At 39.0% G+C, this 23753-nt stretch overlaps 1 protein-coding gene across 1 annotated transcript in view; it reads right to left on the minus strand.

Annotated features, from left to right (window-relative positions):
* The window catches only part of TPK1 (thiamin pyrophosphokinase 1), a 246813-nt gene that overhangs the window by 185431 nt on the left and 37629 nt on the right, over window positions 1-23753 (minus strand). Inside the window, exon 3 of the mRNA XM_086468543.1 lies at window positions 1649-1718. Coding sequence (XP_086324669.1) covers window positions 1649-1718 — 70 coding nt within the window. The remainder of the gene's footprint in view (window positions 1-1648; window positions 1719-23753) is intronic.

Here is a 23753-nt window from a genome sequence, read left to right on the forward strand (position 1 = left end):
AATAGAGTTTTAAACAAAGTTAAGACAGCATTAAAAAAATTATTAGCACGTCAGTAGAGTCTGAGCAGACAGCTCTTTAATAACACTGGAAGGGAATTTAAGGGAAAATACTTCAGAGAAGTAAATGAGTATTCTTTCCAGCAGAATGATTTCTTTAAAGACAAAAATAAAAATTATGCAGGCCTTTTTTTTGTTTCAAAAGAATCACTTTGAAGGTAAAATAGACCTGCCCAAAGCAATTAAGATGAGAAGAAGAAAGATAGAGAAAAAGAATACTCCAAGGGCCAAGTATGTAAGACTGAAAGAACTATTCAGTCAAGGTATAATCATCCATTTTCCCCTGAATTATATTTACTTAATATGAACATAAAGGTGTGCAGAAAAGATGAATGGGTTACAGGGGAAGGTAAAATGAAAGCCCTAAAATGCTGTTCTTTGGGAAGCATCACCATTACCAAAGAGAACTGCTTGCTGCAAGTCAAACAGATTTCTATTTGAATTAAAGATTAAGATATGCATGGCTCTGTGAGCAACCACTAGGAGAAGAGAAATGAAAGACTACAGAAGGAATACTCCAGTCTCCGTTTTAGCAGTAGCAGATCTCAGCCATCAAACTTCTCACAGGTAACAAAGGAAGAAATTTTAAGTTATCTTTTACTTGAAGACTACAATCTTCCTCTCCAACTCCGCTCTTTTCTCTGAAGGACAGGAGGAAGCTGAGCTTCCACAGCCTCTATCACACACTTGCCATGAGATGAAACAAAAATATGTGTCAGATGTTGCTGTATGAACAAAATTGTTTATAAGTTTCTGTCCAAATAACTGTCTCATTCCTTTGCCCTGAGAGTCACCTTTATTATATTTATTTGCTTCTATTAAACTACTTATTTATGAATCCTTGCTCAAAACAACTGAAAATCCTAAAGATAAGCAAAAAGGATCCTTTGTAACATAAGATTACACAGCATTCCATGATTCTACTGCAAAAATGAGAAAGCCCTTGAATGCAGTATTCCTCTTCACTAACCCAGTTCAACACTTCTGGGGCAGAAACTTGGGAAATTTTACAATTTTAAATGCCTTTACAGAAAACAAGAACATACTCTCTTTTCAAGCTGCATTTCCTCACCTAGCATATACATTTATAGTTAACCTCTGTACCTGCCTTTGGGCACATATAATGCCCTGATACTAATCTAGAAATAATTCAAAAAGAAAAGTAGACTTCCTGTTTTATTACCCATCTCACTTCACACAGCAAACAGATTTCCTCTAAGGCCTCACAAGAAGAATGAAGAAGACACATTTTCTTTCAGCACCTGGTGAGAGGCATCAGACATTCCTCTAGTCAACCCTTGTTAGGGGCACAGCAATTTTTTTCAGAGGCTGCATCAAAGTCCTAGCTCTGATAGATGCATAAAATAAGACAGAGTGAGAGCAGGACTTTCAAAAGCAAAAAAGACCAGTGGACTTAAGGAAAAAAGGTATTTCAGGCTATCTGAGTGTTTTTAAAAGTTGTAGCTGAGAATAAAATTTAAAGATAATGTGGAGAAAATATTATACTACCTCCCACAGACCCCATTCCTCCGTATTTTACTTTCATTGAGAAGAGACGATTTCAATGCCTTCAAGTTTATTGTTAACATACCTGTCCTGGCTTCCCTCTGTGATCTGATAGAGACGATTGGCACCTCCATCAGCACAAGCTCTCAGTGCAGCTGCAAGTGAAGACACAGAACATCGATGTATTGGCATTATAAACAAAAACCCCACAAGTTACTCCATTACTGACATTTCTGTGTAAACTCAATTGTTCATCACAACATCGGGAACAAACTTGAGTTCTCATATGGCATTTAGCTTCGTAAACTTGACTACTTCCCTTGTTTCTTTAAATAGACATTTGAACTGGTTTTATCAAACTAGTGCCAATCTTCATCTGACTGGGCCACTGCACTTTTCAAATAGCTCATTTCTATCTATCCTAACCTACTGCCTAATCTGTAGTCAGATTTAGCTACGTGGGGGCAAGTACTCAAAACGTGAAAAGGGCCCATCCTCCATGTACAGGCATGCACTTGTCTGAACAAGGAGGAACTTGCACCTTAAACCTAACAATCTTCTCACCCAGGCAAAAAGTTCATAATGGTGGCTCTATAATGACATGCTGTTCTCTTGTGATCCCTTTGTTTATATAGATTCAAGTGAGAAAAGAGATAAGTCTAACACTATTATTGCAAAATCAGACATAAATTGTTATATTTTATTCATAAGCATCCCTATTAATCATCATTCAACTAACACACAGTTCTTTCATGAGATTTTTAAATTACGGTAAGCTATTAAAGACTGAAAATGACCATCTTGTCTGAGCAGTCTTTATCAGTTTTGTTCTGAGATGCACAAGTCAGATAACTGCAGCACACAAGATAAAAGAAGCTGTCGCTTTAACACTAGAGTACAGCGTTCCTTCCAGGTCTGTGGGCAGAGACCAACTAACTGGTAGATCTAAGAGGGCTGAAAATCAGAGGACCAGGGGGAAGGAGGGGAAAAGGAAAAAGAGGAGAGAGAAAGAAAAGGAATAGCCTGCCCAAACTTTGGGAAAAAAAAAAAAAAAAAAAGAAAAGCTATAAATCAGATCAGGCACTTCCTGCTGCCAAGAACCCAATTTTCAGCTAAAGTCTCTTTGCTTTGGTGTTTATTTCTCAGTCAGAACCACCTCTCAGCAGTGATACAAACCTACATTTTTGCTTTTGGCACTCATGAGGTGGGCAATCCACCTCTCCTCCTAGCTTAGTCATCAGCTTAGCCAGCATAAACAAACTGGGACAACAAAGTTCATCTCTTCATCTGTTCTCATCTTTAAGCCATTCTTTGTTATTTGGATGGTGAACTCCCCCAACAGGGAATGTTCTGTATGGGTATATCCACCACACAGTACCATGAGAACTTGACTGAGGCTTTTTGGAAAAAAAGAAGAAAGCAGAGCAGCACAAATGCTAACAGTTCATCACAAGTAGCTTTGGGTACAGCAGCTTTTTTCCCGCAGGCTGCAAGAATGTGTAGGGCAGGAGAACTAGCATTGCACTCCTCAGTATCTCTTCTAGCATGGCTCCTGCTCCAGTGACCTCTTCTCTCTTGTCCATCTTATTACAGTACCCGCTATGGTAAGCACTACCTTTCTCAGCTTTCTAGCACAGACCATGCTCTGCTCTGTCTACTTTATCTTTCCAGCCACCATTTGAACCCATATTAACAAGCCAAGGTCAAGCAGATTTGATCCTGACAAATCTTATTAGATGAGATAATTTCTAAATTATGGTAGCTGGCCAGCTGATTTACTGGTGATTCACTGCTTCAGGCTCTTGTCAGGTTCCTCACCCATCCCGATGAATGTAAACATCACAAGACATGGAGAACAACCTTTTTCATCCATTGTTCTACTAGAAGCTTTTAACAACTTCTCTCACTTGAGGTTAAAACTGAAGCATGTTTAATGTAATTCCTTTCACCTGGGCATATTTGTTAAGTTCTCTGAGGGAGTTCAGCTCACACAGAGTTTAGTAATGGTCCATTGCAAGAAGGGTGTGTATATAATACCTGTCCTTAAACTAGATATCTGGGCCATCGGTTTATTTAGCAGATATAAGGCATCTAAGCAAGGCCTAGGACCTAAGCAATTACAGAATCTTTTCTCTCCCCTTGAGTTACTAAAGCAATTCAGCAGTTGAGACACACTTTATAACCAAAACTGTAAGAATGCTGCAGAAAAATTATTTTCTAACTTTGGGTACAGAACCCACCTAAAAGATGCTTCCCAGGCCAAAGACAGTCCCAGCTTTTTCCTTCTGAGAACAGTGATTTCTACATGCGTTCTCCCACATTTTAAATAAGTGGCTTATGACTTCCAGGGGAAAAAAAGAGAAGAGATGAGACACAGAAAAAGAGAGATGAAAGAGTCTATTATCTGTCTCAACTACTTTAAGGCAGCCAGAGCCTTAACTGTTGTAAATTATCTCAATGGACTTACCACAAGTTAAGCCTGGCCTACTACTCCAGGTGATATTATTTTAAAAGCACAGGACTGAAAAAAAAACCAAACCTGAACTGACTATGTATTACAGAACAAATCAGTTTTCAATCAGTCTGTTACATGTAAACCACCAAGATACTTCAAAAGACCTGAAGCTGCCTAAATAACAAGTCTATGACACTTGCATGCAGTTCACATGGATATGGGGTTATTATCTGGTATCTCAAATCAAAACACTTGCCTTATATAACCACAATTTAAAGCTCTCCCCCACATATTTATTCTTATACATAAGAATAAATGATATTTTTTTAAAAAAAATTAACTTTGGCAGTATTTTAAAGTTATTTAGAGAAACTATTTATGAGGTACTGATCCTTTACCAGCAAATTAATAACTTACATTGGAATGAACCAAAGCCCCAGGTGCTTTAAATAACTAGCAGGTAATTAACTGATTGGCTGGAGGCCAATAAATCATATTATTTCTACAGCTATGAACCAAGCCTTTCTTGATAAAAAGTAATGATATATATTACCTGGAAGAACATGTATCATTATTATCTGGAAGTGTTTAAGGAGATAGTCAGCAATTCTAAGTTTACAATTCAGATGGAAAATTCTCTATGAAAAGATAATGGGAACTGATTTTATACAGTGCCTTTTATATTAGAGACAAAATTGCTTTACAAACAACAATTTGGTCAAGGTGCAGCACAGCAACCGTGTAGGCAAATCTAGCAGTCTCTAGGCACTTTGCAACAGCTCACACAAAACCTCATTAATTATTTCAGCAGAAACTGAAGGACCTGAACAAGATCAGGGCTTTGTTTTGGAATCATGAAAACAGAGATTCCTTCTTCCAAGAAGTTTACAATTTAAACAGATGAATAAAAAAAAAAAAAGAGAAGGTGAAAAGTGACAGAGGAATGAAGTGCTCACAGTCACACATGGGTCAAAGACAAGTTATCTTCCAGGGCGATCAAAACGTGTGTCTGGGCTTCTAGAGGGAAGAATAACTTACTTGGTCATCCAGAACAGAGAAGGTCTCACACACACCACTTCTGACCCAAAGGTTACTATCTCATTATTGGAAGCTCCTCAGATTTGCCAGTTGTGGTGAGCAGGGAAATACTTTCTAGCTGATGTATGTCAGAAAGAACTAAGTCAGTAAAGATATTATCTAAAGACTTTTTGCTAATCCTGCCTCTGTGATCGGAGCCAGACTACAGAATGGTTGTCCAAGTAGCTCACTGAGCTCTGATGGGTCAGGAGGACCAATACTTGCAGCGAAGATGCTGTGATGTGCAACTGGGAGCAGTAGCTGTTTCAACCACCACAACTGGAAGCAGAGGAGACCTGTACCCTTGGCCACCCTGCTCAGCTGGAGAGCCCTACGGTACTGCTTCTTGCTTTTGTTAATAGAATAGATGATACGAAGAGCAGAAGGGCGCAAGCGCGCTGCAGCACTAGCTCAGTGTGTGAATCTGCACTCTTTGGCATTACCACAAATTACAGCCTTTCCCACCTGAATATTCTGTGTTCAGCTCCACTCCTCAGAAACAGCTCTGACTGTCAAATTACCATCTTTTCTATCTGTCCAATTCCCTTCTGATACAACTCCAGTGTCATTCAGTGAACTAGGGAATAGAGACATAACTGAAAAATCAACTGTTCCACTGTGCTGCTTAGTGAAAGACTACAGAAGGGGGAACTCAATGCACCTGCCAATAACTACTAACCAAGTTACTTGGAGCAACGTATGTTCAGTCCAGCAATGTTTGAAATTTTGGCAAGAGTAAATACCCTTCGGGTTCACCTATGCTGAGGAAGAGTTAGGTCAAGAGCATATTATCAGCCCATAATATTTCTGAAAGAGTTTCTCATGGGCCATGTGAATGAAGAAACCAAAGTCTTTCTGACTAATGTCCTTCATTTTAAATGGTGTCTTCTGCTAGGAACAAGTCAGCTACTTCCCTTTGGTGACCAAAGTTGAGAGACCAACTTTAGGGCTAAGTATTAGTGAATACGCTTTTACAAAAATTATTCTAACACAACAAAAATATTGGAAACAATTTCTGTTATATTTATATTTACTGTTTTGGTAAATATAAATCATCTCCTCTCACTGTAAGACAGGATATGAACAGCATATCAAACACAAAAAGGAAGGTCTTGGCTCTGAGCTAACTAATCCTGAAGCTTTTTGCAGAACAGAAGCAAGTATTTTATCACACTTTCAATAGCACTGCAAATTCAGGCAGGGGAAAAGACTCTACAGAACAGATGCAACTCTTGCAGACTGAGTAAGATGAGGGCATAAAAAAGGAATACATTTATATACAGTACCAAGACCTGAGGAAGAAAAGTATGTCTTTAATGTTCCTATTATTATTCCTATTCTATTATTCCTTGCAATTAGCATTTTAAATATTTTTTTCTTTTTTACAAACAGATCTCAAAATTAATCCATATTTTTGCCTAAATTCAAATTTATGATATCTCCCTTTAAACTGCCTTAGCATATCCCCTCCATTCCTCTTCTAATTTTACACAACAACTTCTAGCTATGCAATCTGTTTCTCTCATTCATTTATTGATTCAGTAACCTGGTAACCATAATTAACCTGCCAGCATAATCTACACATAAGAGAACCCTGCTTAATTAACGACTTGGAGCACTAGTAGTAATATATATGTGATATTATATGGTAGATATGCAGAGAATTGCTTGGTTTGCTTGATACATTTGGCTAACACATTTTTGTCTCAGCGTTAATAAAAATACCAGTTACCAGCAACAAAATGCATAATCCACATTTATGTGCTTTCTCTTTTTCTCCTTTGTCCTGCAGAAATGTATTTGACAAGTCCATGGCTTTGCAATGCAGCACATTGTTAGCTAGGGGATCTATTTGCATCTCCAACTATTCCCTCCCACCCATGTGTTTCTACCTGGTTTATCAGGCCTGTATGCAACTGCTACTATATACCAAGTACCATCTCTCTTCTAGTCATCTGCAGCTCTGTTTAGCAAACCACCTGTCAGTCCATAATAGTTTTTTGCTTTGCAGCTGGACACTGGTCTTGCTAAGAGGCTTTTTAACTATTTCAAATAGGTCTATCCTTAATTTATCCAAAACTGAACAAGCTTACCTCCTGCCACTGGTATTTTAAATTTGCAGCAGTGCATAAGGCTTTAAATAAGCTCAATGAAGAATATGCACCTGCTCTGAGGATATTCTGTTATTCTGTGGTTCCAAATGAAATTAAAGGGTTATAAAGATGCTTTCTATGGTGCTGCTATAGTTGCACATTCATGCTGCTGTAAACAGCAGCAGCAAGAGCAGTCAGCCTTCTGTAGCAGCACTCATCACACTCCAGGATTGAGCCTGTTCTTACAAATTTCACTCAAATTCCTCTTTTGTTGCTCTTTTTTTTTCTGCCATTGGCGATTCGCAAATTTTCATGCATAACTCCAGCCCAGGAACAAATTTTAGTCTTATAAATGCTGCAAATAAAACAATAGTTGCTATTCTTAAATCATCTGTGTGCCCAGAAAGGCCCAACAGCTCCAAATGTCTCATACCTGACTTCTACACCATCTGTATCACACAAAGAACAGAGAGGCCCAGTAGTCCTCTAATAAATGGATCACCAACACTGGAGCTGGCAGCCTGCTTCCATATGGACTGGATTATGTATCTCAGATTAAAAACTCCTGAACATCAAGTGAGGTAATTACATGTTTCTGTCGTGATTTGAACCTGGATAGCAGCCAAACACCACCCAGTTGCTCGCCTGGGGAACAAGGGAGGAATTGGAGGGGTGAAGGTAAGGAGACCTGTAGGTTGAGAGAAAAACAATTTAATAATTGAAATAAAAGAAAATAAAAATAATAATGATAATAACATTAATAATAGAATATACAAACCAGTAATGCCAATGAATTGCTCATCAACCCCCAACCGAGGCACAGCCCATTCCTGGCTAGTGATCCTGGAGGAGAAAATCCCAAAACCGCAATCCCAGAAGAGAGGGAGCCCCCAGCTTCCCAGAAAACCGTCATCTATATGCCAAGCATGACATTGTAAGATACGGAATATTCCATTGGCCAGTTTGGGTCCATTGCTCTGGCCATGCTCCCTCCCAGCTTCTAGGGTACCTGCACACTAGCCAGACATGGGAAGTTGAAAAGTCTTTGGTTCCCTAGCAACAACTAAAAACATCAGTATATTATTAGCATTCTTCTGATACCAAATCCCATACTGAATCCAAAACCATCACTGTTCTAGCTAGTAAGAGGAAATAAATTAGCTCTATCCCAGCTGAAACCAGGACAGTTTCCTACCAAACTGCTGCACTTCTTTAATCACTCTGCTTATAGCTTTAAAAATCATAGAGCTCTCAGCTCAGCAGAGGCAGGATTCATTAAGCAATTAAATACAAGAACACAAGGAAGGAACCAATGTGCTGATGAATTAGGAAACACTACTCTGTTCTGAGTGCATTGATTCAATATTGAGCAAGAGCTACACAGATAACACGTCTCTCTAGAGAGTTCACACAGAAATGAAACACAAGGAAAATTAAACAATTTCTCCCACGGACAAAACCCTTTTTTTAGCCAAAAACTAAGTTACACAGTCATCAAAACAAAATCTTACTTTAAAAAAAGTTCCCCAAAATTTTAAATCCTAATGCTCACTTTTGAGGAAAAAAAAAAAAAGGGAATAAAAGAATAGATCAACCCTTTTAAAACAAATCCTTAAGTACCAAAAAAATGCAACCACAAGCAAAAAACCCTGAGTATCAGTAAATATAGTATGAGTAATGTGGTGTCAGAGCTAGGAGAGCGACTGTGTTTTCACTAGACTGAGTTTCTGGACTGTCTTCAGAAACACTTCCATGCAGAGTTCATTACAATGATTCATATTCAAGGCTGCTGGGTTTGGAGTAATCTCTTGTCAGGTGTTAGATTTAATATTCCTACAACCCTCACTTAGGATACAATTTTCTTTTCTCTTTCCTGACATTCTTCTCCCATTCTGTCAAACCCGGGAGCTCCGGTATTGGACGCGCTGCCTTACACCCATTGCTGTAACAGGCTCCACAAGTGGAAGCAGCCCCATGCCGTGTCATGGCAAAAACCAGGAGGAAAGAGCCCAAACATAAAACAAAGTACTTGCTGCCATCATTTCAACTAAAATCTAAGTGACCTTTTCATGACAAGGCTACATGGCTTGATGCCACTGGGGGGAGAATCAGGAAGAAGTTTATTCTTTTCATTTTCTTCTTATTTTTGCTCTCTGTTTGAAAAATGACAGCTAAAGCAATAAGGTAACATTTAATCAGCTTTTCTTTTTGCCCTGAGCACACATCTATTATTCACAGGTAACAGTGCAAAAACACTTAACAGGGCACACACCAAAAAAAAAGGGGGAAAATGCATTAAAGTGTGTAATATCAATCCTGACTTTTTTCCTGATAAAGTATTTGTTTTGCATGTCTTTAAAGAATAATTTGTCAAAAGAAAGATTCTCACAAATCAAACAAGCTGCTGAAATAGAAGTGGGAGATCCTACTTGTGTCTTAAATCCTGTCTTTTCCGGAGCGAGAAGGAATCCGAGCTCTCTACAATCATATATTCACATCTTATCAATGTCTGGTCTCTGACACCAGAATCTCGTGGAGATTAACTAGCCCTTCCCACGGTGCCACACCCCAGCCCCCAGATGGGTTGGGTCCTGGTTTGCTGACTAACATGCAAGTGTCCTGGAGCTTGTTCTGGACTGTGGCTCTTCCCCAGAGGATGTGCGATCAGTAACCGAAATCTCTCTTCCAAAGGTTGTCTATGTAAACCCCAATCACTGATGAACGATCTGCTGAGACTCAAACATCAAACCCCTACAGACACTGTGCTGGCTATCCTTCATAAAACATCCCATCAGGTTGCCTTTCAAATACCATCTTCTATCATTGCCTCGTAAGTAAAATGTGCCTCACTAACACAACTTCACTAACACCTGGTGTCCTATACCTAAACCAAACACATACATCAAGATATAATTGAAGGTAAGAGTGTGAAAGCTAGCTTTCTGAAAGAATGTGCAGCCAGCTTTTTTCTACATCCATTACCTGATCACCAAGTGAAATGGAGGGGCTTCAACATCAATTTTATTTCTGAAGTTTTTAAATTATATTGTTTAATAATTCAGTGTAACATGCACTGACTTCAAGCTTTGAATGCAACTTTTTATTTCTTCATTTCATATTTTCCATTGCTGCAACATTGATTTCTGACACAAGGAAGATAAACAGCTACAAACATGATGGAATACCCCAACTGCTTGCAATTTTAATTGCCAGTCAGCATTGTTATCAGGTAAACTTTAGTAGCAAGATGATTCTATTCCTACCTGGAAAAAAAGTGACAAAAAAGAATAAATCACCTTTATTAGCAGTAAAACATACACATTTGCACAAAGGATCAGACTGTAAAGAGGAAAAATAGCTCTTTTTTTCATCTGGCAGTGCTGATTCAGTGCCAGCAGCAGCAGCCTGCATGTAATCGCCGCTCCCTACCCCACAGTGAGCAGGGCATGGGGCAGGCAGGGAGGCAATATGCAGAAAAGGGTGGCTAGCTGTGCCAAGACAGCAAAGAAGGAGAAATAGTCTCCTGGTGCTACTGGCCACCAGCAAGACTCTGTTCGTCATTACAGCCAGAGTCTGTGCTATTGTCTCTACCACTTCCACTAAACAATATGCATTAATAATTCATGCCAACCTGCAAGTGTAAAGCAATGAGCGTGATAAGTTCATATTCATGTCTATGATTAAATATTTTCAGCTAACACATTTATATTTCAAACTTTGTTTGCCTAAATTGGATTTGCAGTAGCCTGCAACTCATCAAAAAATTAATCACACACTGATTTGAAATAGCACAAAACCCACTAATTCTCATGCTATTAAAATACACACCGCTCCTTAGCAGCCCAGAATAGATTTCCACACAACCATTTTATATCGTAGTCTAAAAAAAAAAACCAAAAACTTTTGTGCGTCAAGGAAATTTCAGAATTCATAAAAGTCAAAAACTCCAATTTTGTTAGAAGACAACTAGAATATTACAATACATAAATTTCTGAATCAATCAAACTTGCACCGACACCTTCTTGAAAAATTATTTAAACTGTTCAAAAGAATGATCTTGGTCAAAAAGTTGTTTGGAAATAAGTATCTTAAAGAGGAGCAAACAAGAAACCAGAGAAGGAAAAATTAAGATGGTAAATACAATTTTCTAATACACGTGGAACTGCTCTTTATTATATTTTCTGATGTCTTGATAATATACAGCTACCCTATGTTCATGCTACATACTCTTTCGTATAGCTTATTTCCCCTACTCTTAACAGATAAACCATTCAAGAGATTTTCAAGCAAACAATAATAATAATAAACTATTAAAAACAGCATCAGGAGAAATGGTCAAAAAAAAAAGAAGGAAGTATTCCATGTGAACATAAAAAAAAGATTTTATGGGGCATTCTTTAAACACACCATAAGCCAATTTAATTTGAGAAATGGGTGCATCTTCTGAAACCAGCCCAATTTGAGTGAATACTTTAAAACACTGAAATTAAGCCAGTATCTTGGAATTACTTGTCTAAAACATTGGGAGCAGACAATATCATTACTTTAGGTACGACAGTTTCACCCTTTTGTATCTGACTCACACCCACGACCTTTCCGTTCTCTTAACTCTCCGATTTGGGCAGTGGTAATCTACAGTGGAAGTTTCCTCAAGAAACTGGAAATATAAAATCAGCTATGAAGTAGACCTGATCTTACCAGCCTTTTTTCATATTTGGAATAGCTACAAATACATAGACACTGGCGTTTGCACTGATTTAAATCAGAACGGTTTCATGGAAGCAGTGGATTTGCATCACTATTACTCTGGTACTGGTACCTACATACAGTTCCAAGGACGAACCTGAATGCAGTTTTGATATCACAATGTATTTAATTGCTCCTTTTAGAAGGAGAGCTTTAGCTACCTGCATCAAAACTGATCTTGATCCCCCAAACCTCCCTACACAAAACAAATGCAAAACTGAAATAATGTTCTTGCTAGGCACTTTCTTTTCGCAAAATTTTCCAACAGTCAAGAAAGAATGTCAGCTAGTGTAAACTAGCATACAGACATAAAAGATCAGATCTATGCTATAATTTTGTCAAATATGTTTCTTTTGTTATTCATATTTCAAAAAAGTAGAAAAACCAAAAGGAAGGACAAAATAACATATTTGCATTCTTAAAATAATATAGAAGGAAGAGTTAACATTTTCAAAAGAAATAGTCACCACCAACAGCCATTTTTGGAAAGTTTTTAGTTATCTCGATGAAATTACATGTTAAATCAGCTCAAGACACAAAGAAAACTTATTTAGACAGGCAGAATCAGCTACAAGCCAGACGAGAAATCGCAATTCTGAGTGCAAAATGGGATTTCTCATCTGAATTCTCTTACATAATGTAAATGCAAACCCAATACTGTTCTCCCTGGAAAAAAAAAATATATATATATATATGCAAACAGTCTGGTTATGAATGAAGAAGGCATAGCAGTAATTTCCCAGTTCATAAAAGTGATGAAGAAACAAGTGCATTGATTTCAAAACCTATCTTTAATGAGTCTATAAGAGAACCTTAAGATGAAATTTCCAAGTAAAAATATTTGTAGGAGGCAATCTAGAGTTTAATGAACAAAACTGAGCATATGTTCTCAAGGGGAATAAACTCCTGTGTGACAGCTCTCCACATAGTAAGGCTACAAACAGAATTGGAGGCTGCACTTAAAATATACAACCTATGTACCATCCACAACGTGCCCATGGGAAAAACACCAGGCTTGTATCAGTGTTCAAGGCGTCCTTTATTCCTCCCTCTGAGATAAGAAAAAATTCACCTCCACCTGCCTTTTGCCGAGAATTTTCACTGAAAATTTTATATTCTGGTTCTCCTGAGGATATGCACTTATGACACTTTCCAGACAACAGTGCAGCTGAGGAACATAATGCTATTAGTCCACCAAAGTCCTGAGATGATCCATATCTAAGTCATCCCTAAAATACAAAAACTAGATGCAAAAGCAAAAGGTTTGTGTGCATGCTATATGAGGACCCAGTGGCTATATAAGTTGGCAGTTTTATGCAAAGATAATTGCATAAATTATGAAATAAAGATAATTATGAAAACCCAATGGATAGCAGCAAAACCCAGGACTGAAACTGTAAAATTATGAATTTACTGGAGGTAAATCCAGCCTTTCAGAAGATTTTTTTAAAAGTCCATAATTTAATAGTTTGTTTTGGGGAATATGAAGTTTGGATATTATTTAGAGAACCACCCAATTAGTAACCTATGTAGTAACAGTAAAAGATTAGATCTCTCTCACCAGTTTGCTCTCCCAAGGAAAATGCTGAAGTGCTAAAACCTTAGTTTTGATGTTCTTCCACAAGAAAGTGTGATGGGAAAGGGAACTGAGAGGATACCGCTCACCTGCTAGCCTCAGGTAACCCTTTCATTTACAGACCTTCACATTAAACAGAAACAGCTCTTGTCCTCTAGCTCTGAAACAGCATCATGGTGGTTCCCTAAGGCCTCCTAAAGGGAGAAAGGCTTAAAGTGAACCGAGAAGTAGAGTCTCAGTGGGGACTTCAGCCCCCAAATTTGGGACTGCTCAGTGTTTTTGAGAAACCTGCAAGGTTCTGGACTATTCAAAAACTATGTTTTAGTAGCAGATTTGCTCATACCTAATTTCCAGTCGCAAAAATGATCGGTACGTTGCAGACAGTTTTTATCAAAATGCTACAGAATTACTGCTTCAGGCCTTAAATCTCAATGTGTTACAAGGATAAATACCCTAAAACCGCAAAATGAAAGACCTTTTTCCTCTCATGAAAAAGTCCATATTTTCATTTTGAAGAAGAGAGACTGGACTTAAGCATATATTAAAGTCTGAAGTTCAGAAGTGAATTCATGGAAACTGGATAGGAGTTCTTTGTTTTGTTTAAATTACCTCTTACCTAACTGTATTATAACGCCTTTTAAATTAATGCTAACACAGAAGCATCTTGCCATCCCTTGATCACGAGCCAAACCATTTAATCTTTATTGAACAAAAATATTAGCCTCTTCTTTGGGGCCATTTTCTCCTTGTAGTTGAAACCTGTGCATTCAATAAATACAACCTTAGATTTAGCACATCTGATCTTATTCTAAAAGTCTGCTTTAAGAACAATTCCCAGTGAAACAAACAAGCAAAACCCCAAGACATACTCTTGTTCAAAGGGTAATACATTACACATTGTATCTCTTGCTCTTTGTTCTCAAAATGGTTCAATGAAAAAAAAACAAAGAACTATACAGTAGCTGTGAACCTTACTATCACAAGTGCTCCCTTTCAATGCTGCTACTTAATTGGAAATTATCACCCTTTTAACATTTCCATAGAAATACAGTTTATGAGGGTGGGAGAAAAAATTATCCTAAGTCTATCTAATATATCTTTATTTAAATCAGCCAAGTATTGGCCAAAAGAATATCAATATTCTATTCAATTTACAAGCTCTGACCATAATAAACACTTCATTATCAGCGACAGAAAATATTAGAAGACAGGATGTTCAAATGTGATTTGATTCACTGCATCAGTCCCATGATACCCTATCTACCAGATGTGCTGGAGATTCCAGATTAGTGCACGATATTCTCATTTAAAGTAGTGTGTTCCCGCACTTGTCCTGGTTTAAATTATTGCTAGTGAAGAGCTGGTAAAAATGTTAAAAAACCCCTTTTACGTGTTTAATCTGGATTTCATCTTTCATAAGCCCTTGGAGCCCACAGTATTACTACCTATTTGGCTTTGAAGCACAAGAATTACACAGAAGACAGTCTTTTCAATTGGCTCTTATCTCCCTGTTTTAAAAGAACTCTTGTCTTCCCCTGATACTCAGTTCTCTTTCCTTCTGCTTATCTGTTCTTGACCAGATCCTCTGCTAGTTCCCCTTGGTCTATATAAGGGAATTCCCAGACCAAAGCCTTACATGTTGAACATTAGAGAGAGTAAAAAACAAACAAACAAAACAGGAAAAACAACACAAAAACCCAAACAAAACCTCACAACAAGCACATATTAGTATGTGTAAGGAAAGACTTTCCTCAATACACCTACAATTCTTATTTCCTCACTATTTTTTAGTAGTTTACTTCCAAATGTCTGTGTTTGTCATGCATTAGCTAAGACACTAGAGGTCAAGTTCAACCAGTCCACTTCAGCAACATGTGTTTAAAGCAGGATACTCGCTCTTAAGAGGTTTGGTGAAAGGGAAACCATTTCTCTTACTCTTGATTTGACAATACATGACTCAGGCCCTAAGGGAGATAGCTGTCTTTCTGCAGCATGAAACACCCAACACTGGAAGACTGTTCTCCCTAGCAAGGAACAGGAATAGCAGTGCCCCGATTTCACACATGACACTCGCTGTCATGAAGACCTAGAAAGATATCCCCGAATCCTTGATTCACAAGATGCTACATAGTACATCTGTACCATAAAGGCAACAAGCATAGTTTTGCCAAGGAAGAAAAAGGCCTGCTGTTGCTGTGCTTACCCTGCACAAGGCCTCGCCAGCTGCTGGAAATGGTTGCCAGAGCTTCTAACGGATTTTGTAATTTGCAGGGCTTTTTTGCTTAAGGATGCAATGATTTCTCTGTGAAAGATAAAAAGATAACCAAACTGCTATCTTTACAAAATAAACTAAGGTTAAAAAAAAGAACTAGAGACCCTGGTGCTTGCATTTATCTTGTGCACAGGTAAAATTGAGTATTGTCAAGTCACAGTTCAACCTATCAATAGTTCCCCAGCGGAGAAAAAAGAGTTTCAGAAATTTCATTTAACAGCTAGTTTTCCCATCTCAGAAACATTTGATGTTGTTGCTCTTTTAGCAAACCAAAAATCAATAGCTGTGAACAACAGAAGCAGGTTAAACTTTCCTTTATGCGATTAATTCTTCCTGTAGCCAGCCCCACTCCTAACTTCAACAGTTTTAAAAGGCTTATCTGGAGTGGCATAAAACAGTATTTGCTTTAAGCCATATTTTGCAAGGTTCCTGCACATGGCTGGTCCTCAGCCTCTGAGAAGGCCTCTGATTTCAGCGAAGCCACCTGTTCTGAGCAGAGCTCTACTCCTCCTCAAGTATCAGGATTCAAACCCGTACTTATCACTCTGTCCGTGTACAGGGTGTCCATAACAGTTCAAGTGCCAGTGCTATATATCTTTGATCTTTCACTCTTCACTGTCTGTCTTGATCCCCAGTATCTCCCTCTTTGCCATTTCATCTATTCCAGCTTCCAGATGCACACATCTTCTCCTCAACTCATGGCGACACCAATATCCCCTGTCAGCCCCACTCTTCCTACCACATGCACCAAAAAAAATTCATCTCCTTCACCTGCTGTCTCTGTTCTCTCTCACTACTGCTCACCAGCCCCATTGACTCCTATTTCAGAGTCTGCTTTATGAACTGCACAATTATTTTACTTAAAATTTAGCAATTGTGAGAGTAAAGTAGAAAGCGTAACCAGAAAAGCATGGACTTTCTGGGTTTTTTAAAAAACATATTCAGAAAACAAAGCGAATAGGATAGGTTCTTATAAAATAAGCAAGAATAAAAGGGGAGCAGTCAAGCTATTTCTCTCGATATGCAATAACCTTGTGCACTGTCTGTCACTCTACCAAGGATGAGACCATCAAGCTAAGCTGCTCCCGTGCCAGCAGTTCCTCAAACAGCATATCACACACCGGTCAGGCGCAGGATGGGGGCAAACAGGCCTTGGGGAGGGTGGTCTGTGACCAGGGAGCTGCAGAGACAGCACTGCTATCGCTCTCTCCGTCTGAAGGGCTCTCAAGCCACCAGAGAGCAGGGAATTGTGCCTGGTGCACAGATGCTGCCTCCTTCCAGCAGCAGACAAGGGTCACAGTGAGAAGTCACAGCCGAGCCTACACACCCCACCACCACAAACCAAAGAGAAGCTCTTTGCAGGAGGAAGAGACACCCTTCTGCCCCCAAGGAAGCATCCATCTGGTTTTGAGAGTAAAGGATAGGGACAGAAAGAAAATTGAATTATATCTCTCTTCTTCCCAGGCATGAGTGGCACATTTCCACACATATAATGAAAACAACAAGCAGTGTTTAAAGAAACATTTATTTTCCGACACAGCTTAATTCACCAGGCATTCTCAGTCTCTTCTCTTTTAAAGAGGAATGACACCACCCATTCAACAATAAAACGAAGCAATATGCATTTGGGAAAAAAAAACAAACCACCAAATCAGTGTTAATAAGAATACCAAGAAAGAAATGCTTGTGTAAGAGGAGATAATTGAAAGTAACTGTACTTAAAAATAAAATTAAAAAACCAAATAATTAAAGCTAACCTTTAAATTATTATTGCAGTCTGTAAGAGACCTGCTGCAAACTTTAGTAATATTATTTGGAACATCAGTCATTTTGCTCTTGCTGAAATTCATTTTTGATAATGCAATAGTAACATCTCAGGAATGATATTAAGTTTCTACTTTGTATTAAAGTAGAATTGTATTAGCATTGTACAGTATCTGTATCCCTGCTGGGATCACTTTCATGCTGGAAAAAACAATGTTATTTTTCTATTACTGAAATGAGTTATCTGTTTTGACAGTGGAAAATACATTTCACTGAACCATAAACTAACAAAATCCCTCATCTAAGAGGATATCACTAAAGTTTCTCTTCTGGTGTACTTTCAATTCTTAGCCAGCAGCAATTCTGCTAATTTTTTTGCACAAACTCATTTGATTTGTGGCATACCTGTGAGCCCATATACTAAAGTTAGCATGTCCAGTCCAATTACTCTTGCTCAATTCTTGACTAAACTATTGGGAAATCTGGCTGAGGAGAGAACAAAAGATTGCGACTGACAGATCTACAGTTTTCTGAATGAAACTCAAGGGCCCCCCTTCCAGGATCTTTCTTGATCCAGTCTTTGCATTTGGCTACCTGCACCCTAAGAGAGGGAGCCCCAAAGCAGCTTGGAGAGGAGGAGAAATGGGGAATCACAGTTATGTTTATATTCAAACACATCTGTACTTTACTGACATAATTTTCCAAAGCACTCGGCCTCATCCTAACTTTAAGTTCCCAGTTTAAGCAGTGAGATCACTGGTTTCCATTCACCTTTCACACTGGTGAGTTACCTTGAGCCTCCTCCAGCCGGCCCTAACCCATCAATCTCTTGTCAGGGCATGGAGGAAACGAGCTATAGGGATTTAAAAAAGGAACAGGGGAAGAGAGGGGAGTCACCTTATCTGATAAAAGCTGCCTCTGGTACAAGCTGCAAACAGTTTGAGATATGAATTAGGGAGGTTACCAGAGACAGGCCTGGAATGAAGCCCCTCAATCATGGATCAAGCCTCCAACTAATGGATCAAGCCCATGGTCAGCAAATACGGGTACTTTGGCAAAGTCCTCATTTTAGCCATATAATTACTTCAATTCAAACCAAAGTGTACATTTCCAAACATACATCCTGATTTACCATTGCTGAACGATACGTAATTTACAGTGCATTTTGCATCAGTTCTGAAGCTTACCAATACACTTTCGCGTCCAGAAGCCACACATCACACTGCACCTGCAGGTTAAAGGAGCTTTGATAAAAAGAGATTAAATTATCATACAGGTGGTGCAAAAAGCAGCGTGGGTATCAGGTTTGGGGCTGGCTCATTTACACCACGTGGGTTCCAACTGCAGGCATTTTTGGTTTTTTTTGTCTTTAGTGATAACATCAGATTCAGGGAGAAGACAGGGAACTGGAATATATTCTAGAAAAGCTACTAGTAATCAACTGGGGTGCAGAAAACTACCTTTGAGCTTTCTGTCAAGTGCACCAGTGGCAGCAGGTGTCGCTGCAAGGCAAAGGTACGGCAATTCGTAAATTATTGAGACCAAGACAAGAATAGAAACAGGCAAAGACACTGTGTGGTACGTGGTAAGAACATGGAAAAGCTCGACAGCTGGTAGCTATGCACACTTTTTGTGCTAAGTGTTTTGGTTGCAAACATGATCAAACAGCAGATTGTTAGTATACACCTGCTTAAAAAAAGGTACGGATGCTCTTAGTATTGAGGTAACAGCTTGTATAACGGCATTCACTATGTGTAGTTTTCCATTTACTTACTAAGTGTTCAGTCCTCTTCCACACATTAAAGAGTTTACCGCTATTCAGGGCAAACAACTCAATGCAGCACTTAGTTAAGCACCTCTGGAGCAAAGCTTGTTGTTGATTCTTCCAAAAACAGCTGGGAACTACCCAAATGGTGCCTTTAAGTTCTTGCAGTGGGCCTTTTAGGGCTAAAGTCGTACATAAACTTCTGTCACTCTAGTGTCCAGCCACATAGTCCAGGTTATGGATATTGCATACACCCAGCACAAAACAGGGACCAGAAAGCCTCTTTGTTCTGCTTGTGACTTGTGTGCCATTCCAGCCAGAGGCTAGTATTAAGAAGCACCATTTTTGACCTGCCTCAGGTCCTTCAGGATTCTGCAACTTGTTTCCTTCCACACTGACTGGAAATTGCAGAGGCTCATGTCTCCCTGAGAGGAGAATGTTTTTTTCAGGAGGGTTTTCAGCCTGCTGTCAAGGAGTCTTTCCTTTCTACTCTTTCACATCTTAAATACTAGCCTTCAGTTACTGCTGACACAAGAAAGCCTTTTTCTGCTACAGCATTGAGCCATTTAACAAAGAAACTGCCAGAGAAATTAGGAACTAGTCTTCTACTACAAAGGATGACAAGTCAAGGAGAGTAGTTTAAATAATGGCAAGGCTAGAAAAATGCTAACTCGTAGTCCAGAGGCTGCTAGAGTAACAGTGTCATGATTTACTCAGATGGAAAAGAGGTCTGTTCCTGCTTCAGAACAGATCCTACAAGGTCTCGACTTGCCCTAATGGCTATAAGCCAGAGTTAGAATAGTCAATGCTCTTACCACCACTACCAAAACTTACTACTAGAGGTGCTTATTTAGTTTAAAAAATAAAAAGAACACTTACAAAGCAGATTTACATTACAGTAAGAAAAGATTGCGCAGAGACTTGAAATGGGTGCTGGGGCAAACCCTGAACGTGCTGAGTAACTGCACTGCCTGCAGGCAGACAGAAGATGCGGATCAGCAGAACTGTGGAGCAAACTGAGCAAAGAGGGCTTCTCCTGGACAGTGTCCAATCATTGCCTGGAAGGAGCAAGGGAAAACAGCTTCTCATCAAGGAGTCCACTTAAAGCTGCAGGTAGAGTATACTTGGGGGTTTAGTGTTTCTTTAACCAACAGCATCCATTTCTACAGCAAAGATTTTATGCTGGCCTCTCTCAAGCACACTCACAGATTTCCTGTGAGGAGAAGTATAAGAACTTGGAACACGAACACACAGACTCACCCCTCCTCCAGTGAGGCATTGAGCTACTATTTCACATGGCCACCAGAGCTGATACCACTGTACCAAGGTGGTAGTTAATGACAGTAACACACAGCAAACTGTCAGCTAAGGGCAGTTGGGTTCTCCCTGCTTCCTTTTCCCATTTTCTAAACATCTAACTGAGCGGAATGTGCTTTCTTCTTCCAGTCTCAAAACCCCAAGCTCTCCTCAATACTCTTATAGAAGCCCATTTGGCCTTGCACAGAGACTTCCCAGAAGGTGCAGCAGATTCAGCTTCTGAACAAGCAGGGCAGTTAAACAAGTGCATCGGGCAAGAAAGGTACCATATCGCATCCTTTCTTCTTGTCATTCATCAGTCTCTTTTTTTTTAAATTTAATATGAGCAGGACTAGGCCTAAGAGTTTTTGTGCTTAAGGTGACTGGCACATTGTAGGCCCTCTCCAGGCACTACTGTAATAAAAACAAGACAGACAAAGCAGAGAGAAAATGGATAACGCAATATCTACAAAACACACAATACCCACCAGAAGCAACCTGTAGGTTGCTAATGCTAGTCTCTAATGCAGCAGAGCTCTCTCTTACTTATGTCTGTACAATACCTAATAAAATCTAACCTCTGGGGAAGAAACTCATCATCTCCTTCTGTTCTTCTATGCATGCAAGACCTCTTCTCGTTTACCAGCTCAGCAAAGATCCTGAGCTGTGAAGTGCTGTGATCAGGAAAAAAGGTGCCAAGATTGTGTACCTTGCTGTGGACTGGGCCCAGCCTCCCATGACCGTGACTGATCAGCTAGGCAGGACGTGACAGGATCGGTGGTCTACTCCTGCCGTAGTTTTTTTCTGTGACCTGAGGAAGGTGTGCAGCCACACCAGGGGTGAGCTCAGGCAAAGTGGGCACAGCTGGAGCCCTGCAGACAATGCTTATGGTTGGGGAATGGGACACTTCACTCCTACATTCATCCTAAGAGGCAGAAGTCAAGCCCAAACTCTGAAAGTACAGCCCAAACCAGGGAAGACACAACAGCAACTTATATACCTGCACCATGAAGCAGTTTAAGAGGAGGAAAGAAAATCCTGCAGACCACCATCAGGGAAGAATAAGGTTGTACAAGCATTTACTTCACACAAAGCATAGCATCAAATTAGTGATTATAGTCCAAACAGGCATAAATTTTAGTTAAAACTTGGGTTTTGATTCTCTCCATATTTTTTGAAAAAGATGATAGAATTGCATGGCCTGTTAAAATTCAGTTTTCCTTGGATTTAAGTCATGGGCTTTGGAATACATAACAGGAACATATTGCTTGCAATATCCCTTTGCTAGACAAGTTTCAGGGAAAACTGTTTTGAAAACATATTTAGTAGTAAAATCAGAAATAATTTTCAAACTGAATGCTTCTTTTTTGAAAGGCCTAACTTTTGTTAAAGTTTGTGGTAATGCAGCGAAATGCAATCACAGTGTCAGAAAAAAAGGAAAGTATAATGTGCACAATTAAAAGATCACTGCTCAAAATCTTCAATATATTCAGTACACTAGAAATATTTCTGTTGCTTGGAATATTAAAGCATGTTAAACTTCCACCTAGGTTTTTTTGTGTGTCTACTATTGTGTGGCAACATTAAACTGGTCTTTTTAGTAGTTCTGTAATTTTAAAATATTTTTATTCTCTTTTGTCTAGTTGCATAGACTGTTTTAAAAACAGCTAAAGCTTTAAGCTATCAAACAACAAGCAAAACTAGACTTTCTTATCTCAATTGCCTTAATAGCAGAAGTGTGCCTTGTGGGTGACCAACAGACCTTTAGCGTCCCTGTGACATGGTCCACAGTAGTTTGGTCCATGTCCCAACCTGACTGGAGCTCCATAATAAAGTGAGCAGTGCTATGTTAAATGTAATTCTCCTACAAGTAAGTTGCATCAAGTTTCCAAAGTATCCTACCATTACAACAGAAAAATTTCAGCTTCAGCTGATGCGATTCCATGCAGGTACAGCTATTTAAAATCCCACTGCCAAGAGCCACACATGCACGTTCTTACTGTACATCGTCAGCCCTCAATTTTGAGTCATCTGTTATTGCCCCAAAATCCAAAGGAGTTTTATCAAAGACAGAATATTCAAACCACCAGTGAGAAGACACCTGAAAAGTCCATAAACACATATGTCCAAGATACCTGCCAAGTCTGAGAAGCAATGTTAAAATTCAGAAAGGCAAGCAAGATACAAGAGGCTACTGACCAATAATTTCTCTGTTTTCACCAAATCATCTTAATATACACTTAAAAAAAAATAAATCCTTCATCTCAACTCTGTTTGTGGGAGTACATCATTTGTATCAAAATGCTGCTATGCCCTTGACAATACAAAGATCAAAGTGTGGTCTTTAGTATCATCCGTAGTATCTTCTGATAAACTAAGCTATAGAGGTTGTTATTTGGATGAAGTTGCAGGACATGATTGGATAAAGGAGAAGCCAGATTCATCTGTTCCCACCTCCTCCCCATTCAAACACAAGTATGTTGCAAGCCTCAAGTAAGTACCCATGGGTTTTGAGTCTCCCTGTCTACTCTCTAATATTCAGATCACCTTGAATCTCTCTTGCCAAGCTACTGTTAATGTGCAAAGAAAATACATATTTAAATCCCTCTCCTACTAATCAAATCTGAATAAATAAAAAGGCATCATTTAATCATTAGTCTGAACCAAGAATGACAGTAATACAGACACAAAGGAAGTCTAAGTAAGTATTATTTTTTTTTTCCCCTCTAACTTAAGGGTGACCATTAAACTCCACTTTCCTCTGCCATTTGAGTTATGTGTTAATCTGAAACACAGGAAAATAAATGGTATACTCCACCTCCTCCTCCTCCATGCTCTCTGCATTTATGGCGGTTGTAACTTTGCTACTCATAAAGAGCGACGGAGAATGCAGTCAAATGCAGCAAAGTCAGCATTAACTAATAAAAGGAAATCTCATCACAGAAGGGAAAAGTTATCAGCAAACTTAAAACCCGTCTGAAATTAACACACAAATCCACTTCCCAGCAGCTCTGCAGTACATTCAAAGCAAATTACCTCACAGAGTGCTCAACTTAGAAAAGGGGTTGAGGGAAGCAGTGAGGAGAAATAAGTAAAGTGGGAGAATCTCTGTATGCACGTTTATATACATAAATTTTCTTATTAGC

Source organism: Leptosomus discolor, chromosome 7, assembly GCF_034619465.1.
Source record: "Leptosomus discolor isolate bLepDis1 chromosome 7, bLepDis1.hap2, whole genome shotgun sequence".
Taxonomy (NCBI): domain Eukaryota; kingdom Metazoa; phylum Chordata; class Aves; order Leptosomiformes; family Leptosomidae; genus Leptosomus; species Leptosomus discolor.